The sequence below is a fragment of the Octopus bimaculoides genome, chromosome 3, assembly GCF_046866305.1.
Source record: "Octopus bimaculoides isolate indiv1 chromosome 3, ASM4686630v1, whole genome shotgun sequence".
Taxonomy (NCBI): Eukaryota; Metazoa; Mollusca; class Cephalopoda; order Octopoda; family Octopodidae; genus Octopus; species Octopus bimaculoides.
In genome coordinates this window covers 31,043,385-31,067,533 of record NC_142930.1, presented here as the reverse complement: position 1 = coordinate 31,067,533, position 24,149 = coordinate 31,043,385, and the positions used below count along the sequence as shown (strand labels likewise).

The 24,149-nt window shown below is 35.2% G+C and overlaps 1 protein-coding gene and 1 long non-coding RNA gene across 3 annotated transcripts in view; one reads left to right on the top strand and one right to left on the bottom strand.

Moving 5' to 3' along the window:
• The window catches only part of LOC106877732 (uncharacterized), a 63,806-nt gene that overhangs the window by 31,282 nt on the left and 8,375 nt on the right, over positions 1-24,149 (top strand). For both annotated transcript variants that reach the window (XM_014926705.3, XM_014926704.3), the window contains exon 2: positions 5,925-6,020. In XM_014926705.3, coding sequence (XP_014782191.1) covers positions 5,925-6,020 — 96 coding nt within the window. The remainder of the gene's footprint in view (positions 1-5,924; positions 6,021-24,149) is intronic.
• LOC149136492 (uncharacterized) lies at positions 12,137-23,844 on the bottom strand. Its single transcript, XR_016240998.1, has 2 exons — positions 17,586-23,844; positions 12,137-12,535 (listed from the first exon to the last, which is right to left on the bottom strand). It is a non-coding gene; the product is annotated as an uncharacterized LOC149136492 (long non-coding RNA).

The window sequence follows — 24,149 nt, the reverse complement described above, 5'->3', positions numbered from 1 at the left end:
CCAACTTAAAGACAGACATACTTCACAACACACTTCTGCAGTTTCCATCTACCATATTCACAAGGTTATCACCTAAACAGATGCATGGTTAAGTAATTGACTATGTATGTATGCATAGAAACGACTGTAAATTCATACAACACCCACCTTTCTGTTTTATGCTGTATTTTGTAGACATTCTACATGTGTAGTATGAATATTTTGAGCCAATAAGGGAACCTGTGATAAAACTAATTAGCTGATTTAATTACCGTTTTATAGTATATATTTTATAAAAAAAAAAAGTAAGCCGCCATAGTGTTGAACTTTGGAGTTCAACTTTTGTACCTGCTTTTCATCTTTCTCATATCGGTAAAATATTAATCCACGGCGTTAGATTGGCAGAATCAGAACATTAGACAAAGGTCTGCTTGCACGCACACACCCACTGACCTGGGATGGAGCACGAAAAAGTAGCCCGGATTTTGTAGCGTAGTTTAAATACAAAAATAAATTTACACATGAAAAATATCCAGCTTTTCGTTTGCATGTGCCATTGTGTTATTTTGACTGAAAAATTAACCCGAGTTCCGTAGCATAGTGTAAATACAGAAATAAATTTACACAAGCAAAAAACGCACTCAGCCTTTCGTTTGCAAGTGCCATTGTGTTATTTCGACCGCTTGTAACTGCTGATCAAAGATAGCGTACGGGTCGACTGTTTGCTACGTTATCTCTCATCACATTATTTGATTGTATGGTTGCGTTGAGTAAATATCTCTGGGGGTTTTCTGCAAAATGACGTACTCAATAGCAGAAAGGATGGAGATTGTGAGAACGGGTTCTGTTAAGCAAACGTGTTAAATTTTTTGAAGTTAAGTTTCCGGGTAAAGGCTTACCGGCAAAGAGAACGATACAAATGTTGGTTAAGAAGTGGCGCACCACGGGGTCAGTACACAATGCCCCAAAACCAAGAGACCCTACTGTTCGAACGCCAGAAGTTATTCAGGACGTTCGCCAAAGGATTACTCGAAGTCCAAACAAGTCGACACGTAAATTGGGCGCAGCAGTCTCACATAAGCAGGAGGACATCCCAGCGGGTGTTGAAAAGTCTAAAGTTGGATCCAACTGATTTCACATGTGTATAGCAATTAAAAGTGGATGACAAGAACAAACGAGTAAATTCATTTCTATATATACACTACGCTACGGAACCCAGGCTACTTTCGTGCACCCACACACTAACCTTTTTATATTTCTCCCTATTTCTGTGTAAACTGTTCTTTAAGAGAATAATGAGGAATAGGATGGAACATTTTTAGATTGTTATTGATATCGATGAAAGTAAAATGATTCCAAATTAGAATCGAAATCGAGTGCCCAGGCTCGCTTCCCCTTCTCCTTGAACTTTCAATGTTTTCTCAATAGTAGTTTGTTGCTTTGCAACATCTCGGCAAATTCTCGCGAGAATCTTTAACGTTATTATGGAAGTCTTCTCTGTGGATGACACGGTGGCGGTTGTCTGTGTTTCGTAGTTTTTAATATTTCATTTGCTTTTTTTATATATATTTAGAAGTTGTTGTTTTTTTTTTACGTATATTATTGGATTTGTGAATTAATCTAGAAGAATTCATGTCAGATACTCAGAAGAAACATTACGTTGTTTATTTAATTGTGATTTACAAAATGGCCGACTGTTTCAGAGAGACACTGAAAATCGACGATTTCACGTAATGTGGGGCTTGTATTTTTATATTGTCAACATATCTATTATATGTTCAGATCTTCTAATATAGCGAAAACTTGACAGTTTTCTGTGCGTATATTGAAGATATGATCCTCTTAAAAGACTGATTGTTAAAAAAAAGTCGTTATTCGATCACGTCTGACGTGTCGGTAAACAAACGTCAAGGTCCTGCGGAAAAAATAAATAGTTATAGAATTTGCGTTCGTTTTCTTGTATTTATTTTTATTAGTATTCCATACTTAGGAGTCGAAGAATGCTTAGTGTAAAAATACTATTGTAAATAGTTTTTACTGCACTTCTTCGTACGAAATCGATTGCTGTATTAATAAAATTAAATGGAAAGGTAACGAATGCTATTTCTAATTATAGTATGATAAAAAGATTGAGTTGTTCGGTGTAAGTGGCTTACTGAAGAAATTTGTTGTTGGAAATTTTGGAAGTCAATTATGGTTCAGTCGTATGTCCGGAAAACAGACAATGGGAAGTGGTCATCTAGCCAGATGGTTTCTGCCGTATCAGCAGTACTGTCTGGAAGTCTCAGTATTAGAAAAGCTGCTAAGAAGTTCGCAATCCCTAAAGCCACACTCGCTCGTCATTATAAAAAACCGTGTTATTCCTTCTTAGTAAGTAATTCTCACACGCACACACACATATGTATGTATATATATATTTCTATATATATAAAATATCGTTGTATCAAATTTGTTTATTACATACATTACGTCTTTAAAGGCTACTTAATTCTAAATTAACTTAAATTTGTTTAATTTTCTTCATTTGCAATGTATGGACTTTTTTGTTATTTTCTATGAAATATTTGAAAAATAATTCGATGGCATGTATTACGTATCTGGTGATAGCTTACTTTAAAAAGGTCTGTCAAAAAGAAAACAGTGAAGGGGAAGGTAGATGTTATCCACATCAGAAATCGTTATTCGAACTCTTTACTACTAAAGCATTTTTTCAAGAATTATGTTTCTTGATAAAAATTAAAATTTTTATACTTACCCAGCAATGTTGATTAGAATGCATAAATACTTATACACACACTAGCATTGCATTAAATATTAAACTGTCCATGGATTTATTCCAAAATAAGAAGGGTTCCACTTTCTATTATCGACTGTTAGAACAGTATATGCACACAAATACATATATTTCATATGTATTTATATATTGTTGTGCATGTGTGTGTACATCTAGACATGTCTTCTGGCACATAATGACTTAGCAAGACGTTCAAACGTTAACTGAAACAATTCTAAATATATGTAGAGCTTAAAATTTATGCTTACAAAGAAAAGATTGACAGTGAGACCTGACTTTGTAGTTACACTTGTGATTAGGTTCATCAACTCTTGGAACCAATCCCCGATGAAATAAAAACACTGACAACCTGTTGTTCATCATTGATCAATCCGACCAAGCATAACCTGGGGCTAAACAAAGAGCCCTGTGCAGTTAGTTTCTTGGCCTAACTAAATAGCAGATGTCCTTTCAAATCACACCCTACCATTTTAAGAATGTATGAGGGACATGGGACACCCAGTCATGACTTGGGGCTAAACAAACGCATACAATCAGATTAAATGGTTTCTATTAAGGACTGGAGAAATATAAGATTTTCTAAACTCAACTCTTCCTGTTCTCAACCATTACCTGATTTAAATTCAGGCATTTTTATTTTCATTCCAATGATCTTTGAAAACACATGTCATATTGTTAACTGGGGATATAAACATCCACACTCACAACTGGCATCCCTATTGTTTCCATTTTCCAATTTCTCTTACAAGGCATTAGTTGACCTCCAGCTGTAGTACAAGACATTTGCCCAAGTTGCCACTTCGGATAACATGTTATGAAGTTAACTCTGTTCATATGGCCATGTGTCTATTATACAGTAATGCCTTGATATAAAAGTTACTCTTTTCCCAGAGATAGCTTGTAAAACGAAAACACATGAAGCAGAACAATAATTTCCCAGAAAAAATATTTTATCTGTAAAATTTATAATACTCATAGATAGATGGCAATAAGACAACAGTAGAATGTAAAGAATATCAAGATCATTTATAATAAAAAAATATTTTTATAATCATTTTCTGAATCAATTTCACTTACACTAGACTCATGCCACCATCACTTGCAGACACGATTGCCAATTTGCAAACACTTGTAGACGGACTTGTAGATTTCTTTTTACATAACAAGTCTAGAGTTGTTTGCTTAGAAGCTTTTTTTCACTCTCTAAATTTCTCAGTAATACACAGGAACATTTATGGTAGTAGAAATTTTTGCACTTCATTCAGAATTTGGATCTTGAGTTTGAAAAATAAAACTCGTAATGTGAGGTATTAATGTATGTTAATTGCATCCATACAGCCACATGTAATGATGAACTAAATCTACCAACATTATTATGGATCGCTGAGTCCCCAGAAATAGCTGTTGGACTTATAATAACCCCTTTTTAATTCTCTCTGTTGTTTGTACTCTGTAAGTTGGACCTGTTGTTATAAATATATATTTATACTTCATCATCTGAAAGTATCCATCTTTTGCTTTCTCTTGTTTTGCATATATACATACTTCATATTTCATTCCCAAACTAATATAGTTGATATATCCAGTTTGTTTATTCACGTGATTGCCTCTATGTGTGTGTATATGTATAAGCAGGTACGTGGACACTACATATCCAGATGCTAGGTTCTCATGCTCACCTCTCTTATTAATACAACCTTTCTTCTTGATTTTCTTTTATTCTTTCTTTTACTTGTTTCAGTCATTTGACTGCAGCCATGCTGGACCACCGCCTTTAGTCGAGCAAATCAACCCCAGGACTTATTCTTTGTAAGCCTGGTACTTATTGTATTGGTCTCTTTTTACCGAACCACTAAGTTACGGGGACGTAAACACACCAGCATTGGTTGTCGAGCGATGGTGGGGGGACAATCACACATACATACATATATAATATATATATATAATGTGACGGGCTTCTTTCAGTTTCCATCTACCAAATCCGCTCACAAGCTTTGGTCGGCCCGAAGCTATAGTAGAAGACACTTGCCCAAGGTGCCACGCAGTGGGACTGAACCCAGAACCATGTGGTTGGTAAACAAGCCACTTACCACACACACAATATCTGTAAGCATTTCTTTGTAGCTGGGCTGTTTGGGTGAGAGATGTCATTATGCACTCTTAAAATAAATTAACAGAAATTACAAAAATAAAAGGCATATAACTTACATGTTATAAATTATGCCTTCTGTATTGACAATAAATGTAGATTGCTTGGAGTATATGTTAATGTGTGTGGTAGCCATAGAACAATGAATGTGGAAAAGTTCTGATAGGGTTTGGGGGAATAATATTCTACTTCCATGAAAAGCAGAAGTGCCAATGAACTGAAAGTGAAGTAGGGCATTTAAAGAGCTGAAATATATGTAAGGGTGGTGATGTGAACAATAGATGCTGGATGAAAATGTGTTGTTTGTTAGATACTTACTTACCACAGTAAAATGCAGTAAGAAATATGGTGCAGTTTCAAATAACACCATGTCAATAAATCTTAAAAGAGTAGGGCAATAAGTGATGGTATATAGAATCTAATGCTAATATCAACAAAAGGGCATTGTAATAATAATCCTTATTTAATTTTATTACTGTATTACTTTCACTATTTGCTTGTCTTAACTAATTAATTACCAACAGCACTAATTTATATCTGAGTGTGCTGTACACCAGGAATTAACTGCTAGTGGCACCAGTTCAGTTTTGAAATAGTAAACTTGCATTTGGAAATTTCAAAAGTTAGGGGGGGGGGGGTTCTGCAAAGTGACAGCCACAAATGACCTCCAGCGAAACTGATAATCAAATAACTTTATAGTTCCACAGATATTCTTTTAATTTGAAGGCAACATTGGACGTTGATTTTTCCATGATGAAATTTTAACATGAAGTTTCAGGTAATGGAAGTAGTCAACTCACAGACACATACACAAAACTTAGTTTGCAAGTAATATGGCACAAATACCCTACATCTAGTAGTGGGTCGGTGTATATGTCAATTGACTACTTACTATTTCCATGATGCTTCATTCTAAAATTTCTTAATATATTCTGATAAATTTTTGAAACCTAACGTATTACCTTATGTTCTAATACCAAATCTTATTTTCTTCCACTCCAGCATTTTGTTGGTGGCAATGGACCTACACGAGACCACCCTGATCCTCTACCTGTCAGACCAATGAATGTTCTCCATTCCTCAGCTGGTTACATAGATGTAAGTTTCTTTTTATTTAACTTCATTTGAACATTGTATGTGTGTATGCACACCCATGCAGAGTATGTACAAATAATAGTAAGAGTACAAGCAAATACTCAGCACATTTAGTCGGGAGTAAGTGTGTGGTGAGTTGACTGCTTCCGTTATTCTGCAGTTTCATGCCAACGTTTCTTTACTTCTATGTCATCTGGTAAATTCCTCAAGGTACAAAACTTATGGGGAAAATTAAACACTAATAAATATATGGTAGTAACATTGTGGCAATGCACATAATAATGTTTAATAAGTTACATCTTATTTCTCAACTTAAAATATTGTCCACACATCAAGAGAAGTGTAGACATTTGATGCTCTTGACAATAGTTACAGTAATTTTATATTAGGTTTGTATATAGCTTTATTAGGTTTTCCAAAGATTCTTATATATTAGTTATATTTTCTATGGCAATTAATCATGTTTTATAGAGTCCTTATTTCTACAATTGAGTTTGTTCCATTTTCAAGCATTTTCTCTCTCCATAGCATGAGAATTTTTAGATACAAGATTGAAGATGCTTAGTTTTATACATACCCCTTAGCAGGTATGAAATTTTAAGATTAATTTCTTTGCTATTAATTGAGACATTTAATATAAAATTTTGGTGAACAATATATTCTGTTTACTTGACCTAATTTTTTACTAAAATCCTCTCAATAGCTTTGAAATCTACTATAACAACTCCATTGAAGCTGACTTTGGTTTCTTTATATCTCCTAGTCAACTTCAGGGTGTCTTAACTTTCATGCCATGCAGAGGTGATTTCTCCAAAACTTCTTTCAATTTTCCTACTGCACTATTTTACTCCTTATCCTATGTTTTGCAAGCATTCAAAATTGGAATTGCCGTGTTTTTTTTACTTAGCTAGAACCTTATCACCACTATCTTAACCTTCATTTTTCCATGCTCAGTTAGGTCAGCCATAATTTGTTGAGCTAGATTTTCTATGGCTGGATGCCCTTCCAGTCACCAACCATCACTTTTTTTTTTTTTTCAAAGTAAGATAGCATTTCCCCGTGATCTGATTTGTCTTGGAAGTTACACTCACAACTATCACAATGCCAAGGCTGAAAGACTAACACACACACAATGGGTTTCTTTTCAGTTTACACCTACCAAAATCCACTCATTACTTTGGTTGGCTAATAAGTAAAAGACATTTGTAACACAGCATGTGGGAAGCAGACTTTTTTTTTGGGCCTCAATCAACTAAAAAAAAAAAAGAAAATCCTGTTTGGTGTTTTTGTGACTAACTTGTCTTTTTGAACACAGTGCATATGTAATGTTCATTTAATGAAAGTTAATATATTATTCTTAAAGATTTAATATTTAAAAAGAATGCTATTTAAAGTAAACTGAAGAGTAACTTGCAAAGGGGGATACACCTTGACATTTGACATTGAAAGCATTGCTTCTGTACATTCCCTCCCAAAGAAAGGCATTTCTTCCAACCAAGCCAACTATTGCCCCATTGCTCTCACTTAAAGCATCTATGTAATAGACATTCGTCACCTTAAGTGTCTTGTCATTCACCTGTTGGGTCTCACTTTAAAGAAGTTTACCAAAATCAGTATCATTTGCTCTAGACATCAGTAAAGCCTTTGACCATGTCTGGCATGCAAGACTGTCGAAACTTCCCGCCTACAGGCTTCACTCATCTATTGGATCAGTAATTTCATATTCGATTGCACCAATACAGCATATATTGACTGTACTTTGTCTCTCTTATTCTCAATCAACTCCAAGTTCCACATATTCTTTATATCAATGCCACACCATTCAGCCATGCCCAGATGACATGACCCTTCATTCTTTCCTAACCTTTCATAATAACACATCATCTACATGCAACCTAGACACCACATACCAAACCTGCATTGGCTCCACTTTCAGGGCATCCTCTAGTGAGACCATGCCAACCTTTTCTGTTTTAACAACAGAAAACTCAAGCACTATGCATATTAAAAAAACACCATTGAACTCTTGCTAATCACTCAGCTACAGCTCCTCACTGTGCCACTGTCATCTGGCAAGAGTATATCTCTGGTATGGCTAGAATCACATCCCAAAAATGAGTCCTCTTTAGGGCTAGAAAATATTTCATTCCTTAAAAGCTGCCAACATTCTACAAGCTCAAGTTAGGCTCACAATGGAGTACTATGTCCCCATTTGGGACAAAACAGCAACTGTGCACACTGGCGCCCTGAGCCACAGCCACAAAAGAGCTATTCAACACTAATAGGTACATTACAGCCTCTAGCACACAAGTAGACTGTCTTTCTATTGCTATTGTAATGGTCTCTGCTTCTGAGAGCCAGCTGGTCTCATACCCCACTAGTTAGGTGCTCCTGACCCACTTGTGTTTCCATCCTTGTCACTAACCATAAATCTGAATCATTCCGTTGAACATTGGCTCTCTGGGATCCTCTCCCTGCTCACATCTTTCTTGTAAGTATTGACTTGCAACAGTTTAAACAGAACATTAACAATCAATTTCACCAATCTCAAAAGGCCTGTGAGAGACTGAGGCTCTGCCCCATTCTCCAGACTCTGCAAGTTAGAAGAAAATTACTTTCAATTTTTGCTAGAAGGATTTTTTTTTTTTTTTGTATAAGATAATGGCAAACTAATACACTTTTATCCCTTGTGTGCTCAAAATACTTATTTTGAGTATTTTAAAAATTGGAGATAAGTTTGTTGTATTATGGGATTTAATTTTCATAAAACAAGCTATGAAACCTTTGTATGTCTGAGGTATTACGGTGCAAAATTAAAACATTACTACTATTCTCATATTGAGTCACAGTACCCTGCGAAATTAATAAACCTTTTCCATAACCTTTTTTGGGCTGTAACCTAGTTTCATATAAACATTTCTAATATTAGCAAGGATAACAGTCACTTAGAAGAAACATAGCAAAAATATATAATTTTGATTGAAGTTTAATCCCAAATTAGACTGATTGAGCAGACATATAATCAATGAATGACATTGACTCATAGCCATCTTAAATTCTGTAAGGTAGTGAATATGGTTTGAAGGAAATAGGACTGCTTTTTCTAGCAAGTTAGCAATCTCTTAGATCTTGTTTCATCTCTTTGTATTTTATTAGAACTATTTTACATGTTGATTGAAAGGAATCTTTTTAACACAATCCCCTGATCTGTAGTCATATGAGAAAACTATGATGCGTGTAAAATATCTTGCAGAAAGAAAAAAAAAGGGTTAGGATCACCAACAAGATTATTGATATATCTGGCTATTTACTGAATATCTAAGTACTTTGCATGAGCATCTCAAATTACTAGCTATCAGCTGAGTCTTGGGCATTTAATTTCCTATTGAGCCATTTCATCTAACTTCTTCCATGTGCCTGCATTTTTCAGTTGTAATCAATAGATGAAGGAACCATATCTTAGAGCCTTGTGTCAAGCTATTTATGGAGCTTGCTGTTAAATTTTGTCTTTGGGATATATAGAATTAGCATGTAGAATTGTTGGCAACAGTTTTATTCTATGAAAGTTATTACAAGATTCTAGCTTGTGCAAAAGTAAATGTTATCTTTAAGTGATTGAAGAGCTTGTTGAATCAATCACTCTGTTAGATGTGAAGTATTTAATGTTTATTTCTGTATAAAGGATATAGTTATCTAGCAAATTTGGATGAAAATTAACTGTAGATTTTAACTATATCTGGTATTAAATTTTGTTGTCCAGAGAATTGCACTGAGAATTACCTCCCTTCAATTAGTTACATATTGACTATACTCACATTTTGAATATGAGTGATTTTTATCTGGTTATAGAGTAAAAATTAATTTCATTCATGAAGTTTATTTGTACTAGTTGGAACATAAGCTTCTATATTTGCTTTGTAACTGAATCATGTTTTAACCCATTAGCATATGGATTACTTCTATCAAATGCAATGCTTATTTGTTTACATTGTTTTAAATTAATCATGCATTATGTCATATTGTCTACATTTTGCTGGTGTGAATACTTATTTTTAGAATGACATTGTATGGCAGGTGTGAGAGGTCAGATCTGTCAAATCTGAACATAAAACAGGATATTTGGGCCAGATAAGGCCAGGTTAGATGGCATAACTCTTTTAAATGTATATTTTTCACACAATATGTACATCTCAGAAGTCATTGTAAGTTTTCAATTTGATCTGAGGTTATTTTGTTTTGTTAATTTGACAAATAAAAGTTTGTACAAGATTATACAGCGTTGGCCAAAAGTCACCTGATAGTAAGTCAAAACCATTTAATTCTAAGATTTGAATTTAATAACAGCATCTAAATATGAAACATGAAAATTGTTCAAACTGAAGTCCTTCTTGAGTAACACATTTTTGTATTCAATACAGAATTACAGATAGTATTTCTGGAATTTTGATTTGCTATCAGGTGACTTTTGGCCAACCTTGTATATACATACAATAAGATCAAAAGATCCTCTCTGAGCCTTAGGCTCAAGGCTGATTTCCTTGATTCTAATCACCCCCTGAGCAGGACACCTGTCCGCTGCAGGATTGCTCACTTTTGCCAGTTGAATGGACTGGAGCAACATAAAAATTAAGTGTTTTGCTCATTAACACAGCACATTGCCTAGTCCAGGGTTATCTTACCATGGGTGCAACACACTAACCACTAAACCACATTCACACACACTCTGACTCTCTTCCCAGCTTGAAGTTTGAGCTACATAATTTATAGAAGCTCTCTCAGTGCTAGAATGAGTTTTCTGATTGCTCTTGTTTTCTAGTTGCTTCAGGTGAAAAGAATTCAGCTTTGCAAATTTAGTTGAGGGTCATTCTATTACTTTTGCTGAGTTGTTCCAATAGGCCAACATATTGATAACTTGCTGTGGAAAAAAAATATGAAACATTATGTGGGAGACTTATTATATTGGTGATTTCTGAATCTGTTGAACTGTGATAGCCATTTAACATACAAAACTGGCATCCAGTTATACCATTATTCACCTTGATTTCTGTGGCAGACATTCTGTATTGATCATGACTTGACCTGGTGATGTGTATCTAGTAAATACATTCAATTCCATTCTGCCATAATTTTTTTCATTGACTTTTGTAAATTGAGGTGGCCCTTTTTTTATATTTAAGGTAACTGATCTTCGTGACTCATTGTGGCATTGTATTACTTACTGAAAGTGGAGGGTGTGAATGTAATTATGTGTTCTATGTGTGTGTATATATATATATATATATATATATATATATATATATATGAAGGAATTTCATCTTCTAGATGCTATTAAGGAATTTTCTTATCAAATACTCAAATACTCTCTTATATATGGCTACGATGCATCAATTTTTAGAATTTTTTTGATCAGACTATGTAAATTTAAAGTTTCATCATACACTCATACATGCAGTATCCTATCTGTAATACAGTTGCATTAGATTGTGCAGCAGTTTTTTTTTTTTTTGTTACATTCAGGAATAAAAATGTGCATTTCTGGCATATATGATATTCATGTATATACCTACAGTTACTCTTTTTCCACCTCCCTAATATCCATTTCTGATTTTTCTGTCATCATTGTCCTCTTTCCAAATTCAGATATCTTGATTTTTGTGTTCTCAATACCCAAAGGTTTTGGTCTCTACTCTGCAATAAATTATCTCCTTTGCATTGCTTAGCAATTGTGTGGTTCTAAATAGCAATGTTCATGTAATTGGAAAAAGTATTTGGTGTTCTATTTTCCTCATCAGAGCTTTCCGTTTTACAAGAAGATGAATGTCCAGTTTGACAGTGAATCATCATCTTCATCATCATTTAATTTCCGTTTTCCATGATGGCATGGGTTGGACAGTTTTACTCAAAACTGGTAAGCCAGGGAGCTGCACCAGGTTCCGATCTGAATTGGCAAAATTTATACAGCTAAATGCCCTTCCAAATGCCATTGTTTTGTTTTTTGTCTGAGATTCCAAGGGCTTGGCACCTTTATAATAGGAAGATCATTTTACAACATACATTTAAATATAATGAAAGTCTTTCCAGAGATGTAACTCCACATAAAAATTCTTGAGATTAAGTTTGTGGACACATTTTATTTTAGAGCATGGAAGACAGTGATTCGGAATCACATAAACCGTTAACTTCACTTAATCATTTATTAGTTTCAACAGTCTTCATTTGATATCCAGTTGCAACACTGAATTACAATGGAATTTTGTCAGTGACTAGGTTGCAGATGATGAGATGAAAATTTTGATACCAAATAAGTGATGAAGTATGTAGTTAAGAAGCTTGCTTCCCAACCATTCAGTATTGGGTTCTGTCCCACTACTCTACACCATGGGCAAGTGTCTTCTACTTTCGCCTTGGGTCGACCAACGTCGCTTGTGGGTTTGGTAGGTGGAAACTGAAAGAAGTGCATCGTGTGTGTACCATTGTCTAGACCTCACATGATGGTTGTACATAAGCATCATCGTCACCTATGAAAAACATGTCTGGCTATGAGAACATATTTCCTTGCTTGGAAACATGAAGAATGGCGACAAGAAGGGTATTTGGCCACAGAAAAATCTACCTCAACAAATTCCCTCTGACTCATACTAACATGGCAAAGCAGACGTTAAATTATACACACATTGTTATATTATCACGGAATTGTTTGGGATTGTATAACGTTTATTTTGTGTATCATGGGGTACAAAAATAAATTTTAATGTTACCAGATATAACATATTTGATCTCTATACAATTAAACACATTTTAAAGTTGACTGAGCCAAGATGAATTACCTGTGGTACCTTTCGTTGTCAACGTGGAAGTGACATTTTATTGAGTAATGTCTCCGCAGTTATTATTGGCTAGTGTAGGTTTGAAGGACAACAGGTACAAAATTGCAACTATCAGGGAATATGGACGTTGTAGATCTTTTATTCCATAATGGATACAAAAATAACTTCATTATCTCAGCACATCCGATGTGCTGGTCTGAATAGGTTTTGTGTAATGTGATAAAGATAAGGGACTTTTTTTGTCTACTCAATATTTATAATGACGGGTTGTTAATCGTCTTACAGAGTAATTTGCCTCTGAATCAAGGCAACAACAATAAATTCTGTAGCGATTTTAGTTGTGGTTATTTATATCAGTTTTCATTTCATCACCGCCTCTCACCTGTGTGTTCTACGTGAAGTTCTGTTAGTGTATGTGCCCAAACTTCACACGTCACGTGACAGACTAGTTGCCTCATTTTGAACTAATACTGGAGCGGAGATCATATCACGTGGCTATTGCCGCCATGTCGCTTTGTTCACGACGGAGCCCCGCCACGACTAATTACTTACTACCGTTAGTAACACTAGCACCCTTACTTCCAATACCTGCTATGTTCTAACTGCCGGGATTGGACAACTTTCACTCAGTTCAGTACGAACGTACTTTACCGAATTAGCATAGTAATGCTGTAATGAAATGAATGTGTATGTGCCCGAAACGCACACTGCAGCTGTCAATCTATGAAATTGTAAAATTTAATAAACAAATTAACAATTCTATTTTCTGACTAAATTAAACGGTCAATATCAAAGCTAACTGTCAACTTGTGACTTTCTTAATCTCCTTTAAAAAAACCTTTTGTCAAACGGGAAGTTTTTAATTCTCCTCCGCCGTGTACTTCAACTAATGGGAAGGCCAAAGAAATATGCCACCGACGAGGAGCGTCGTGCTGCAAAAGCCTTGAGAGAGAGGGATCGGAGAGAGAGAGAAACTGCAGAAAAAAGGAGCAGACGTTTGGAAAAAATGAGAACGTCTGCACTAAGGAGAAGACAGAAACGTGCTAGTGCTGGCAATGTTGCTAAGGTAAAGTATTTCTTAACGTGTGTGAATGAGAGATAGGTGGAGGGGTGCGAAAGTAGTGGGTAAACCCACGGTCGTTTCCTTGGTTACTAACATGTCGAAACGGCGGAACATAGTTTATACGCTACAAGAACATGTTCAAAATTTTCTTTCAGTTACTGCTGTTTTTAGGTATTAACCTAAAGCGTTGTAGCCGTACTATCCAATCAATATATCGTTTAATAGACGTTAGAATTATCTAATAAAATAAAAGGAAATACTTTTCATATAAATTATATATTACGATATGTTGACTGGTGTGTCGCGGTTAGATTGCCTTTGTTCAATTTCCTATTTTAGCGTTTATTGAAAATCAAGAAAAATTTTACGAAGTGTGTGTTCTTGTTAGCAGCGTTTAAGCAAACTATACATTTCATTATTTCCGTTTCGGCTTTACGCGTTACTTCTGAATAGTTTTAACGAGTTAGTAAGATAAGAAACAACCATTCTCTGAAGCAAGTTAAGATTTGTGGGGAGTATAATTCTGGTTCTTTGTCTCAGTAAGATAATTTGATAGTTGGTGGTGATGTTATATCGAATACGCCGTTTTTTCCCCTCTTTTGTGTGTTTATCTGAAGCGATCACAACTACTTTGAAATGGAATTTGGATTCCAAATAATATAGATTTTTAAACAGATTTTTCATTGTAGATTTTGAAAAATAAAATACGGCACAACTGAACCATAAGATTATATGAGGTAGGGTAATTAGTTTCTTCACTTGTATCTCACTTTTTGCGTCTTTCACCTCCTCTTACCCTTACGTAAATCGTATTTGTAAGTCTAAGTGAGCACACGTGACTTTCAAAGTGAGCGCACGTGACTTTCAAAGTGAGAATAGAGACTTCAAAGTGAGGACACATTTCATTTGCGTGACTTAAACAGCTTCGATAAAGTGATTTTTTTGCAATGCCTCGGCAAGCCGCATCCAGTGGACGTGGAACAAAAAAGCCGCCTGTGTCCAACGCCGCACGCAATCAACTCATAGATTGTTATGATCGTGGATCGAACTACAAGGACTTTGCTAAATCCATGGGAATTAATTTAAAGACTGCAAGCAGAATAATTTTAGACTATATAAAAACGGGCAAACGAGAAGCATTACTCAAAGGCGGTAGATGCAATGTGAAAGTTGATGATGAGATGCGTGCCTACTTGTACGAAGCAATAAATAACAATCCATCTATCACCTTGCGGAAGATAAATGAGGGTATGAGATTGAATTTGCCACAAAAACCACTTGTAAGCGATGGATGCATTTCACGAACTCTTGATCGCATGCTGCTAACAAGAAAAAAATTGGTGTGTAATATAAGTATTGAATTTTGTCGTAATTGTTTTTAAATGATTCTGTATAAATAGAACGAAGAAGTATCGTTATTTTCTCATTTATCAAAAATGAATCCAAGAAATGTGGAGGGAGGGGTCGAAAAGCTTCCAAATATTTTACAAAGAAAACAGTTGGATGTTCAGTTTAATTTTTCATTTCCTTAAGAAGTTTAAAAAAAAAAAAAGAAACTAGCAACAAGCTAGTTATAACTATACTGTGGACGGCTAATTGTAGTATTTTATATATATAAATAAGGTACATAATAATCATAGATACGAACATTCACATACTTATACATGCACACACATACTCAGAGGTTCACCGTCCCATTTCCATTGCACACACATTCACATACCTCCCTTTTACATACACACATACAGAGTTGAAACGCTGATTTTTTTTCTCTCACCCCTTCCTTTGTTATTCATTTATCACCCCTTACTTTCTCATATGTTGTGACGGAGAAAGACGGAAGATACACGACGCGCTCTTTGCTACTTCCTTTCTCTCGCTCAGTCAGCGCTATTACTCTTACTTCACTGAATTACTATTTTCCCTCCTCTCCCTTCACTTATACTACTTTTTCTCCTACTTTGTGGACAAATATATATAAAAACACTGCGGTCATTATATTAGGAGATAAATCGAAATCAGCTACATCACTGGTTCACTCTTGCGGTATAGTTTCACATTGCAGTTTAAATTAGTTCACTTCTGTCTCTGGTGCTCATGAGACAGGCATGAACGTCATGCATACTCTTCCTGTACACGTGCACAACTGATTATCGGCTCCGTTGTCAGTTGCTTGTTTATGATGCTAGGAAGCATCATGTATATTCCTGAATTTATGAACCTGGTCTCAGATCTTTATTCCTTTTCTATTTTCAATCTCCAAATGGTGTGAATATTGAAATTAAAAACTAAAATAATTATCGATTTATGTAAACTAATTCAAATGCCTTTTTTTTTTTTTTTAGCTCAATTTTTGTTTGAATTCCATAGGTAAACGTATTTTGTGTTTCGAGAGTAGTTGGAAGTTTGTGCCAAATAAGCAAGAGAGCACATTATAAAAAGCAGGAGTGGGAGTTGGCGCATGCGTATCGTTTATTTGGCCGACATATCTCTATTCTTCGCTGGAATATTTTTCTATCTTAATACTTCTTTCTTTATTATTATTCATATTATTTCATACTGTAGTCATGCCAGCTTGTGTTGTGGTAGGTTGTAAAGTAAGGGCTACCAAAGAAAATTCTGCGCTCGGCTTGCGGTTGCATAGATTCCCGCGAAACCCTCATCGGCGTCAGTTGTGGGTAAATGCTATAAACAGGCCAGACTGGATTGCTAGCGACAACGACCGTATCTGTGGCTTGCATTTCCACAGCCGATACCCCGTTCGTAATACAGCCAGTATTGATTATGTCCCTACAATATTTTCATCAAGGCCACAGGATGAATCTAACTTTGTTACCGAACAAAGACTGAAATGTTTCAACACTGTAAACAACAGTGCCACGAGATATCCTGATAATGTGATTGTAAGTTTGTTGGGTTCCATGTTATACGATCATGTAATGTCATTTTTAAGTCAGGGATTTCATTTGGAAAGTTCTTTTTTTTATCAGTTACGCAACTTTATTTTTGTCATGTACTTTTCTATACCCTTGTTTAATGTAAAGGGCTTATCTAGTTTTATAATTAAATAATATGCCGCTCACATCACTAACTTTAATAGGCAGTATAGTGACATCCACCAACTTACAATAAAGTATAAAATTTACTAATTGCTGCACATAATTAGAGAAATAAGTTGGTTAGATTGCATTAGCCTATGGATGTGACTGCTATTTCACACACAAGCTCCTTCAATTGACTCGATCCACTTTGCAGTTTCCTCTTAAAATCTTTTGCAAGGGATGTGCCATACCTCATAAAGTTTCCTTATCTGTTTAAATTCTTGGATTTAATTACTTGTCCTATAAAGTTGATCTATGTCTTGTATATCCTATAATTGTCGGTTACTTTTGCAGAATACCCTAACACAATAGTTATCTGATTTAACATAAACCCAGCAAATATGAGGGGAGTGGTTTAGTCGATACCATTGACAGTATGAATGAAAATGTAATATGTATTCTATAAATATATTACTATTCTTCTTCCTTTCTTACAATTTAAATACTGCTGTTTGAATTTAAGATTTTAAATACAAACGAAATATACATTCATACACTTAATATTTATATGTACATTGCCACAAGTTAAGTTGAAAATATGTAGGAAAGTAATACAATATTAAACTTTACAACTCACATCATTCTGTTATTGAAAGCGAACGAGTATACTATATTAAAGCTTTCGTTGTAGTTTATCTATCCGGGTATGTTTGTTTTTTGTTTTTCTGTTGTTTTTTTTAGAATTTTAGTTCATTTACGAAGCTAAAATATTGGTTGATCTTTTCAAATTACAAGTTACATTTTTAGACGATTTAATAAATCGTCTGTTGTGGCCTTAAAGCAAATCCATTACTATGGGTTGCTCTGTTTTCCTAGGGTGACTGACTAATCGCTTTCTTGGAATTTCTGTTCTGGTACAATCTTGATTGACTAGTTTTTCAAATGAGTGTCTTCATGATATTCATTCTGCTTTGTGCTCGCCACAAATCGAAATTTGATTTTTATTTTCTTTCGAAGCAGTTCTCCTTCAGCTCGGAAATAATCTAACAAAGCATGAAATATTTGATTTAGTCTTTGCTTAATTTCATTGAATATTGCACGCTGAAGGCTTTTTTATTTCCTCTTCTAAATGACGTTTTGCGCAAATTAGTGACGTCATTATGACGCCCTTACATCTATGACAAAGTAGTCTAGAAATGGCATTTGGGACCTCGTGTTTGTGTTGTTCTTTGACCTCACCCCCATCGGGTTTTTTTCTTTTCTTTAGAAACTACACATTTGTAGAAAATAGGTTGGCAAAAGAAAAACAAGCTCCTTGTTACCATGGTTACCTGCTGTGTTCTCTGTGGCTGTTAAGGGACGATGGCGTTTACCATAAGTTTCCGCGTTTTTTTAATAAATTTGAGGTCTACATTGAATTTGTCCGTACTTTCAAAATATCGTCTATCTTCAATCTATCTAGCTTGATCCGTATTAAATTAGGTCTATGCATAGATTCCATACCAACTATACTTTAGTCGACGAAGAAACAGCCTCTAGTAAAAGTACAGTTATGTCGCCGTCAGGAAAGAAAAGTTACAGCCGCTCCATGTAGGTGATGACCAGTCAACATACTTGTGTTAGGCGCCTACGTTCTACTCCTGTTTTGTAATGACTCATTATTCGTGGACAGAATCATTTTATTTTAGGCTACTTTTCCAGAATTCCCGTCTTTTCAATCAATTCTAATTTTTTAGATTCCTCTTCAACATCTATCTCATGAGACTGCATTCAGGAGATACTGTAAATTTTTTTAATTTGGACGTTCAAATTTTGGCTGCTGTTAAAGCATATAGAGCAGCAAACACTATTAGGATGCTTTTTTTTGGGGGGGGGGGTAATAGAAGAAGTGTATTGTATTGAACATTAGATGTGTTTATCTAGAGCTTCAAACGGAATTTAAGTGTAAATATATAAATAATTTTAACATTTTTGAAATAGTTTATGCACCCTGAAATTAATGTGCTAAACCACTACTGTAATAGATGGGATGGTGGGGGGGGGGGGGTCAAGCTGTACGTCATAAGTAGTAGAGAGACTGAATTCAAGATCTGCTTAAAGGTGGTTGCTTTCGTGTATGTATGTGTGTGTGTATATATAAATTTGTATAAACTGTCTGGCGTTGAAGCAGGCTATTTTCTTTTAGTGAGTACTTTACCATCGTTGTTAGTCAAGTTATTCTACAAGTCAAATTTTTAAAAAATATGAAATGAAAAATAAACGGAAATGGATATTCATTCGGGGTATAGTTACTGCGTTCATTAAGAGTACATTGTTGTATAGATGTATGTTTATGCATACCCAGGTAACGTAAGATACGTCTAGATAGAGTTGTTTTGTTAATGTATCTTTCATTTTTATTGAAATTTCAGTTTTTACGGTATTCGGTTTTGTTTAAAAGAAATATATTAGGCAGTAAATATTCGAAGAAGAAAATTAATAACGGGAGACAGCTTTGTAGGCCACCATCTTTAATGCGAATTTAGATAATGCGATTTAGTGAGTGTATCTGATTTTTCTATCTCCTACTTTTCTCTTAGCTGTAATGTGAAATGTTGGTTTTATTTCGGGGCGGGAGGTGGGAATGAGTGGAAGAGGAGAGAGAGAGAGATCAGTTGGCGCGTGTGGCCTTGTGGGAAAGAAGTTTAGATTGCTTGGTTATCTAGCGTTCCTAGATTTAGAACACCACTGCTAAGTTAGTCTATCCTGCCGGTTACTTGTTAGTGTTTTGCATTTTCCTCGTATTGTCTGTTTTTGCATATGTTTATCATCGCGCCATGTCTTTACGTACAGCTTCTAGTTCTTTTACGAAACGTAAACGAACCTATTTGACATTAGAGACCAAGTTAGAGATTCTTGGACGGGCCGAATCTGGAGAAGGTTCATCTGCATTAGGCCGTATGTTCGGTGTTGGAGAGAGCACTATTCGTTCGATAAAAAAAAATGCTGACAAAATAAAGAATTCCGTGTTATACTCCTCGCCGTTTTCTGGAACGGTAACCAGGATAGGGAATACCGCGTTAAAAAGAACTGAAAAGGTGCTTGGAACTTGGATAACGAAACAGCTACAAAACAAGAAGTTTAGCCTCAGCACGATATGTATTAGAGACAAAGCACTGGCTATTTACGAGCGTTTTGTTCAAGACCAGGGTGGAAGTTACGAACCTTTTGTTGCTAGTAAAGGATGGTTAAACAATTTTCTAAAGCGTACAGGCTTTGATTCGTTAAAGGTAAATTCCATTAATACTCGTTTAATTGTCAAATATCGTTGCATGTTTGCATGATAATTTCAACGAATGCCCTTTTTTTTTTCCATAACTATATTTCGTACGTTTCCGGATATTTCCGGAGTAACCTCCCCACTCGTAATGACATCACTTTAGTGCAACACTGTCGCCATCTTTGTGTGATCTCTGTTAGTTAAGATTTACAGCAGTTCATGTAAAAAGAGAAAAAAGTCCATACTCTTAGGATTGAAATTTAAATGGTAGCAAATGGTTCACTGTGTTGCTTTCGGTTGCAGTAATCAAACAGGAAGTGGTAGAAGTTTTTTCCGCTTTCCTGACAGCAACACAAGGCCACATATATACAAGGAATGGTTATCAAGGGTTAATCGGGCAGAATTTATCCCTTCGAAATACTCTAGTTTGTGTTCGGATCACTTCGAACGAAACTGCTATGTAAAAGACCCTAATTTACTCAAGCACTGGGGCATCAAAATAAAACAACGACTTAAACCAGACGCGGTACCAACTATCTTCAACTTCAAACCAATCCGACGACGAGGAGCGAAGAAGCGGTTTGAGGTAGATACAATAAAAATATCACTTGTATCGGTCGTGTGATGTAACCTGGCTTGATTACAAATTTAGCGAGCGCATTTAGTTTCGTCATTCCGTACATATTTACATTTCTTAATTAGAAATGTCTTACTTTTTTTCTTTCTCTCCTTTGTTTTTTTACTTTCGGATTTTTTTTCATATTTTAGCTGCTTACCTTTTTTTTTCATATTTTGTCAACGACTTCTGCAGTTGCATCCCTTGGACGTCACGTGATAGGTGAAGGCATAGTCATTTCCGTTCAGTTATCATAAATTCTTGTTTGCCTGCCTTTTTGGAGGGTTGCCTAACGAGCTTGGTTCGTGTCGTTTATATATTTTTTAATAATGGAGCCTACTTGCAAGGCAAAGTGGTGGTGTATTGTACATCAGTGTAGCTCTGATTCGCGCAAGAATGTTAGTCTCTATCCATTCATGCGTGGTGTTCGCTTTTTCCCCTTTCCTACTGCCAAGAAAGATCCGTACATGCGTCAACTTTGGACGCAGCTAGTAAGACGTGGTGACAACTGGGATGGTCCAAAAAAACATCATCGCGTTTGCTCTAGACACTTTAAAGATGGAGAGCCTAGCCCTCAAAATCCTGCTCCGACTATTTTCCCATGGACACCTGCTCAAACAATCTTTCCTAAAATTGATTTTAGAGCTCGGGACAGTAAAAAGCTCTATGGTGGTAAAGCCACTTTGGAGTTTCCTCTTCCTCAAGTAAGTTTTTCTTTTACCACTTGAGTGTCTTAAACTAGGCTTTATTGGATTCTACTAAATATTTCATATCCTGCATATATCAGCGATTCTTATATTTAAGGTATTGCAAGTGTTTACGAATGTCCGTTATTTTTCTTTTGATTTATCGATTGTAGGAACTTGGCTTGCCTTCCATGCGCATGCGCATTGATTTATTGGCATTCTCCCCTCCCCCTCCCCCGTTTTATTTACTTCTTGCAAACGTCGGTTTTATTAATGCTCAAACTGTAATACTAATTAATGGTTGGTTCGATAATTGAAAGGCTCCAGAGATTTCATATACTTTCTCACATTCATTATTATCTTTTCGTGGCTGTATTTCGATAATAAAATATGTTAAAACGGTGTAACAGCGATGTCCTGTTTTTTTATATTCATTTAAATCAAGTGGTAAAGTAATGAAAGCTTCTTTCTCATTATTCATATACCTGTAAATACCTTGAGATAATGGAGCCGGCAGATGAACCGCTACATGGTCTTCTGAGCAGCTCCTAGCATTCCTCAAATTACATAATGCAGCAATTCTTCCTATTACAGTCATAAACACAAATCAAAATACGGTACAGACACATTTAAATACGTTTTATATCTCTGAAATAACGCCGTCAACTGTATATAATAGTGATGATTCTGGTTACTTTGTCGGCTTCGAAACAAATTTCGTGTATCATTTAAAAAGAGTTTGAGTCACTAACTACTATATCGAATCAAACAACAAAATTCAAACTTTTTTTTTCTTTTTGACTAAACATTTATTTTTAAAATATACACATTGGAAATATAATCATTTCTTTATGGAGTTTGAATGGTGTATGTATTGTATAAGCTATTCGGTAAATTTTCAGATTAACACCCGCATGATTTTCACTAGGAGGTTAGGGTTAGGGAATTCCGTCCCTAACGGTAACTCTAACACCCTAGTGAAAGTCGTACGGTTGTTAATCTGAAAATTTACCAGATATTCTTGTATTCTGTTGAGTGTGCGGCCTGTAATGTAATCCTAGACTGATAAAAGATGGAGCAGTCATTTTTATTAGCATGGTAATATGTAATCCCGATTTGGATCCTATGTTAAAATGAATACATTGAAAAACAATGGAGAAATTTTCAGCTGATTAAGGAGTTTACAATTGCATAAAAGCTACAACTGAAGTGTAACACTTGTATGTGTACACCAAGCTAAATATTTTACTCGTTGTGGACATTCTTTACCACTCCAAATCATTTTCTTATTACCCTTTTCAAAGTTCATTCACTTGAAATATCTTCCTGGCTTCATTATACTTATTTCTTTTACCCTGTGAAGATTAATTTTGCACTTAGACAAATCGGTAAATGTTATTGTATTATAGTATTCTTGTTTAAACATTTGAAATTGACAGTAGAAATTTTTAAATTGATTAATTATCAGTACTTACTGCCACCACCTCGGGCAAATATTACCTGTATTTATACACATTGTTGAACATGTCTCTTTCGCTTCACTCCTTTTATTGCTGCTCCTGTTTTGTCGTGTGTGGAGATATGTTGTTCTCACTACAATTTTCGAGCATTCTTGAGCAATTTAACACTACAAAGTGCCTTGCTGTTTTTTCTACTGCAATTTAGAAACATTTGATAAAAAGGATTTGCGTTTTGTTCAAATTATTCGTTACTATGTGGAGTTGACAGCGAGAAAACAAGCTACTGACTAATAAAAGCCCGAAAGAAACTGATCGATACTTTCACGTTGCTGAAGCTTGTTATAAATAAACATAACGTAGATGTTGTAAATAAGTGATCTGCATATATCTTAAGATAAATACTCTGGGTTTTAGGGTGTAACGGAAGTTGAATCTTTTTCTCTCTCTCATCGGACAACGTGGTCAAATGTGTCTTTAAAATATGTAACTGCAATGATTACTACAGCAGCTTTCGGCTGTTTTTAATCAACTGCAAAATCAGACAAAACTTTTAAAAAATTAGTTGCGTCTGGTTCGGTGTGTGTATATATCGACAGTGCCGAGTTGGAAGATGTTTATATATAAATATTTTTTTTCTTGGTGTATGCACTTCAAGTTAAGTGGCATATGTTGTTTTTCAGTAATCTAAAGAATTGTGAATATTCTTTTAATAATGTACTTCAGCTCCCATCACAAAAACTGCTACCCTTGATATTTTTTCCACTATTCAACATCAAGGGTGGCAGGATGCAATAGAACAGTAACTGTTGCTACTGACAAGCGTCCACTCAGTCACACTGCAAGCGTGCGGTACAAGCTATCTTGAGTGTGTGTGTGTGTGTGTATATATATATATATATATATATATATATATATATATATATATAATGGTGTTTCCTCCACCTCGTCCCCTAATTCTTTCTGGCATTGGTCGAATTCCGCATTAAATACACTACTAAATTATATTGGCATTTAACCAAAATGCATTGGTGTCTTCACCTTCGGATTTTCCACGATCTCATTCGAGATTCCTCCTCTGTGTGTCCCCGCCGGCTTTTTTTTTTCTTTTCATCAGTAGATTGCCTGAAGTTTACACTGCTGTATTAGTCAAGTTTATTTTCTTTTTAGGAGTAGAAACCAA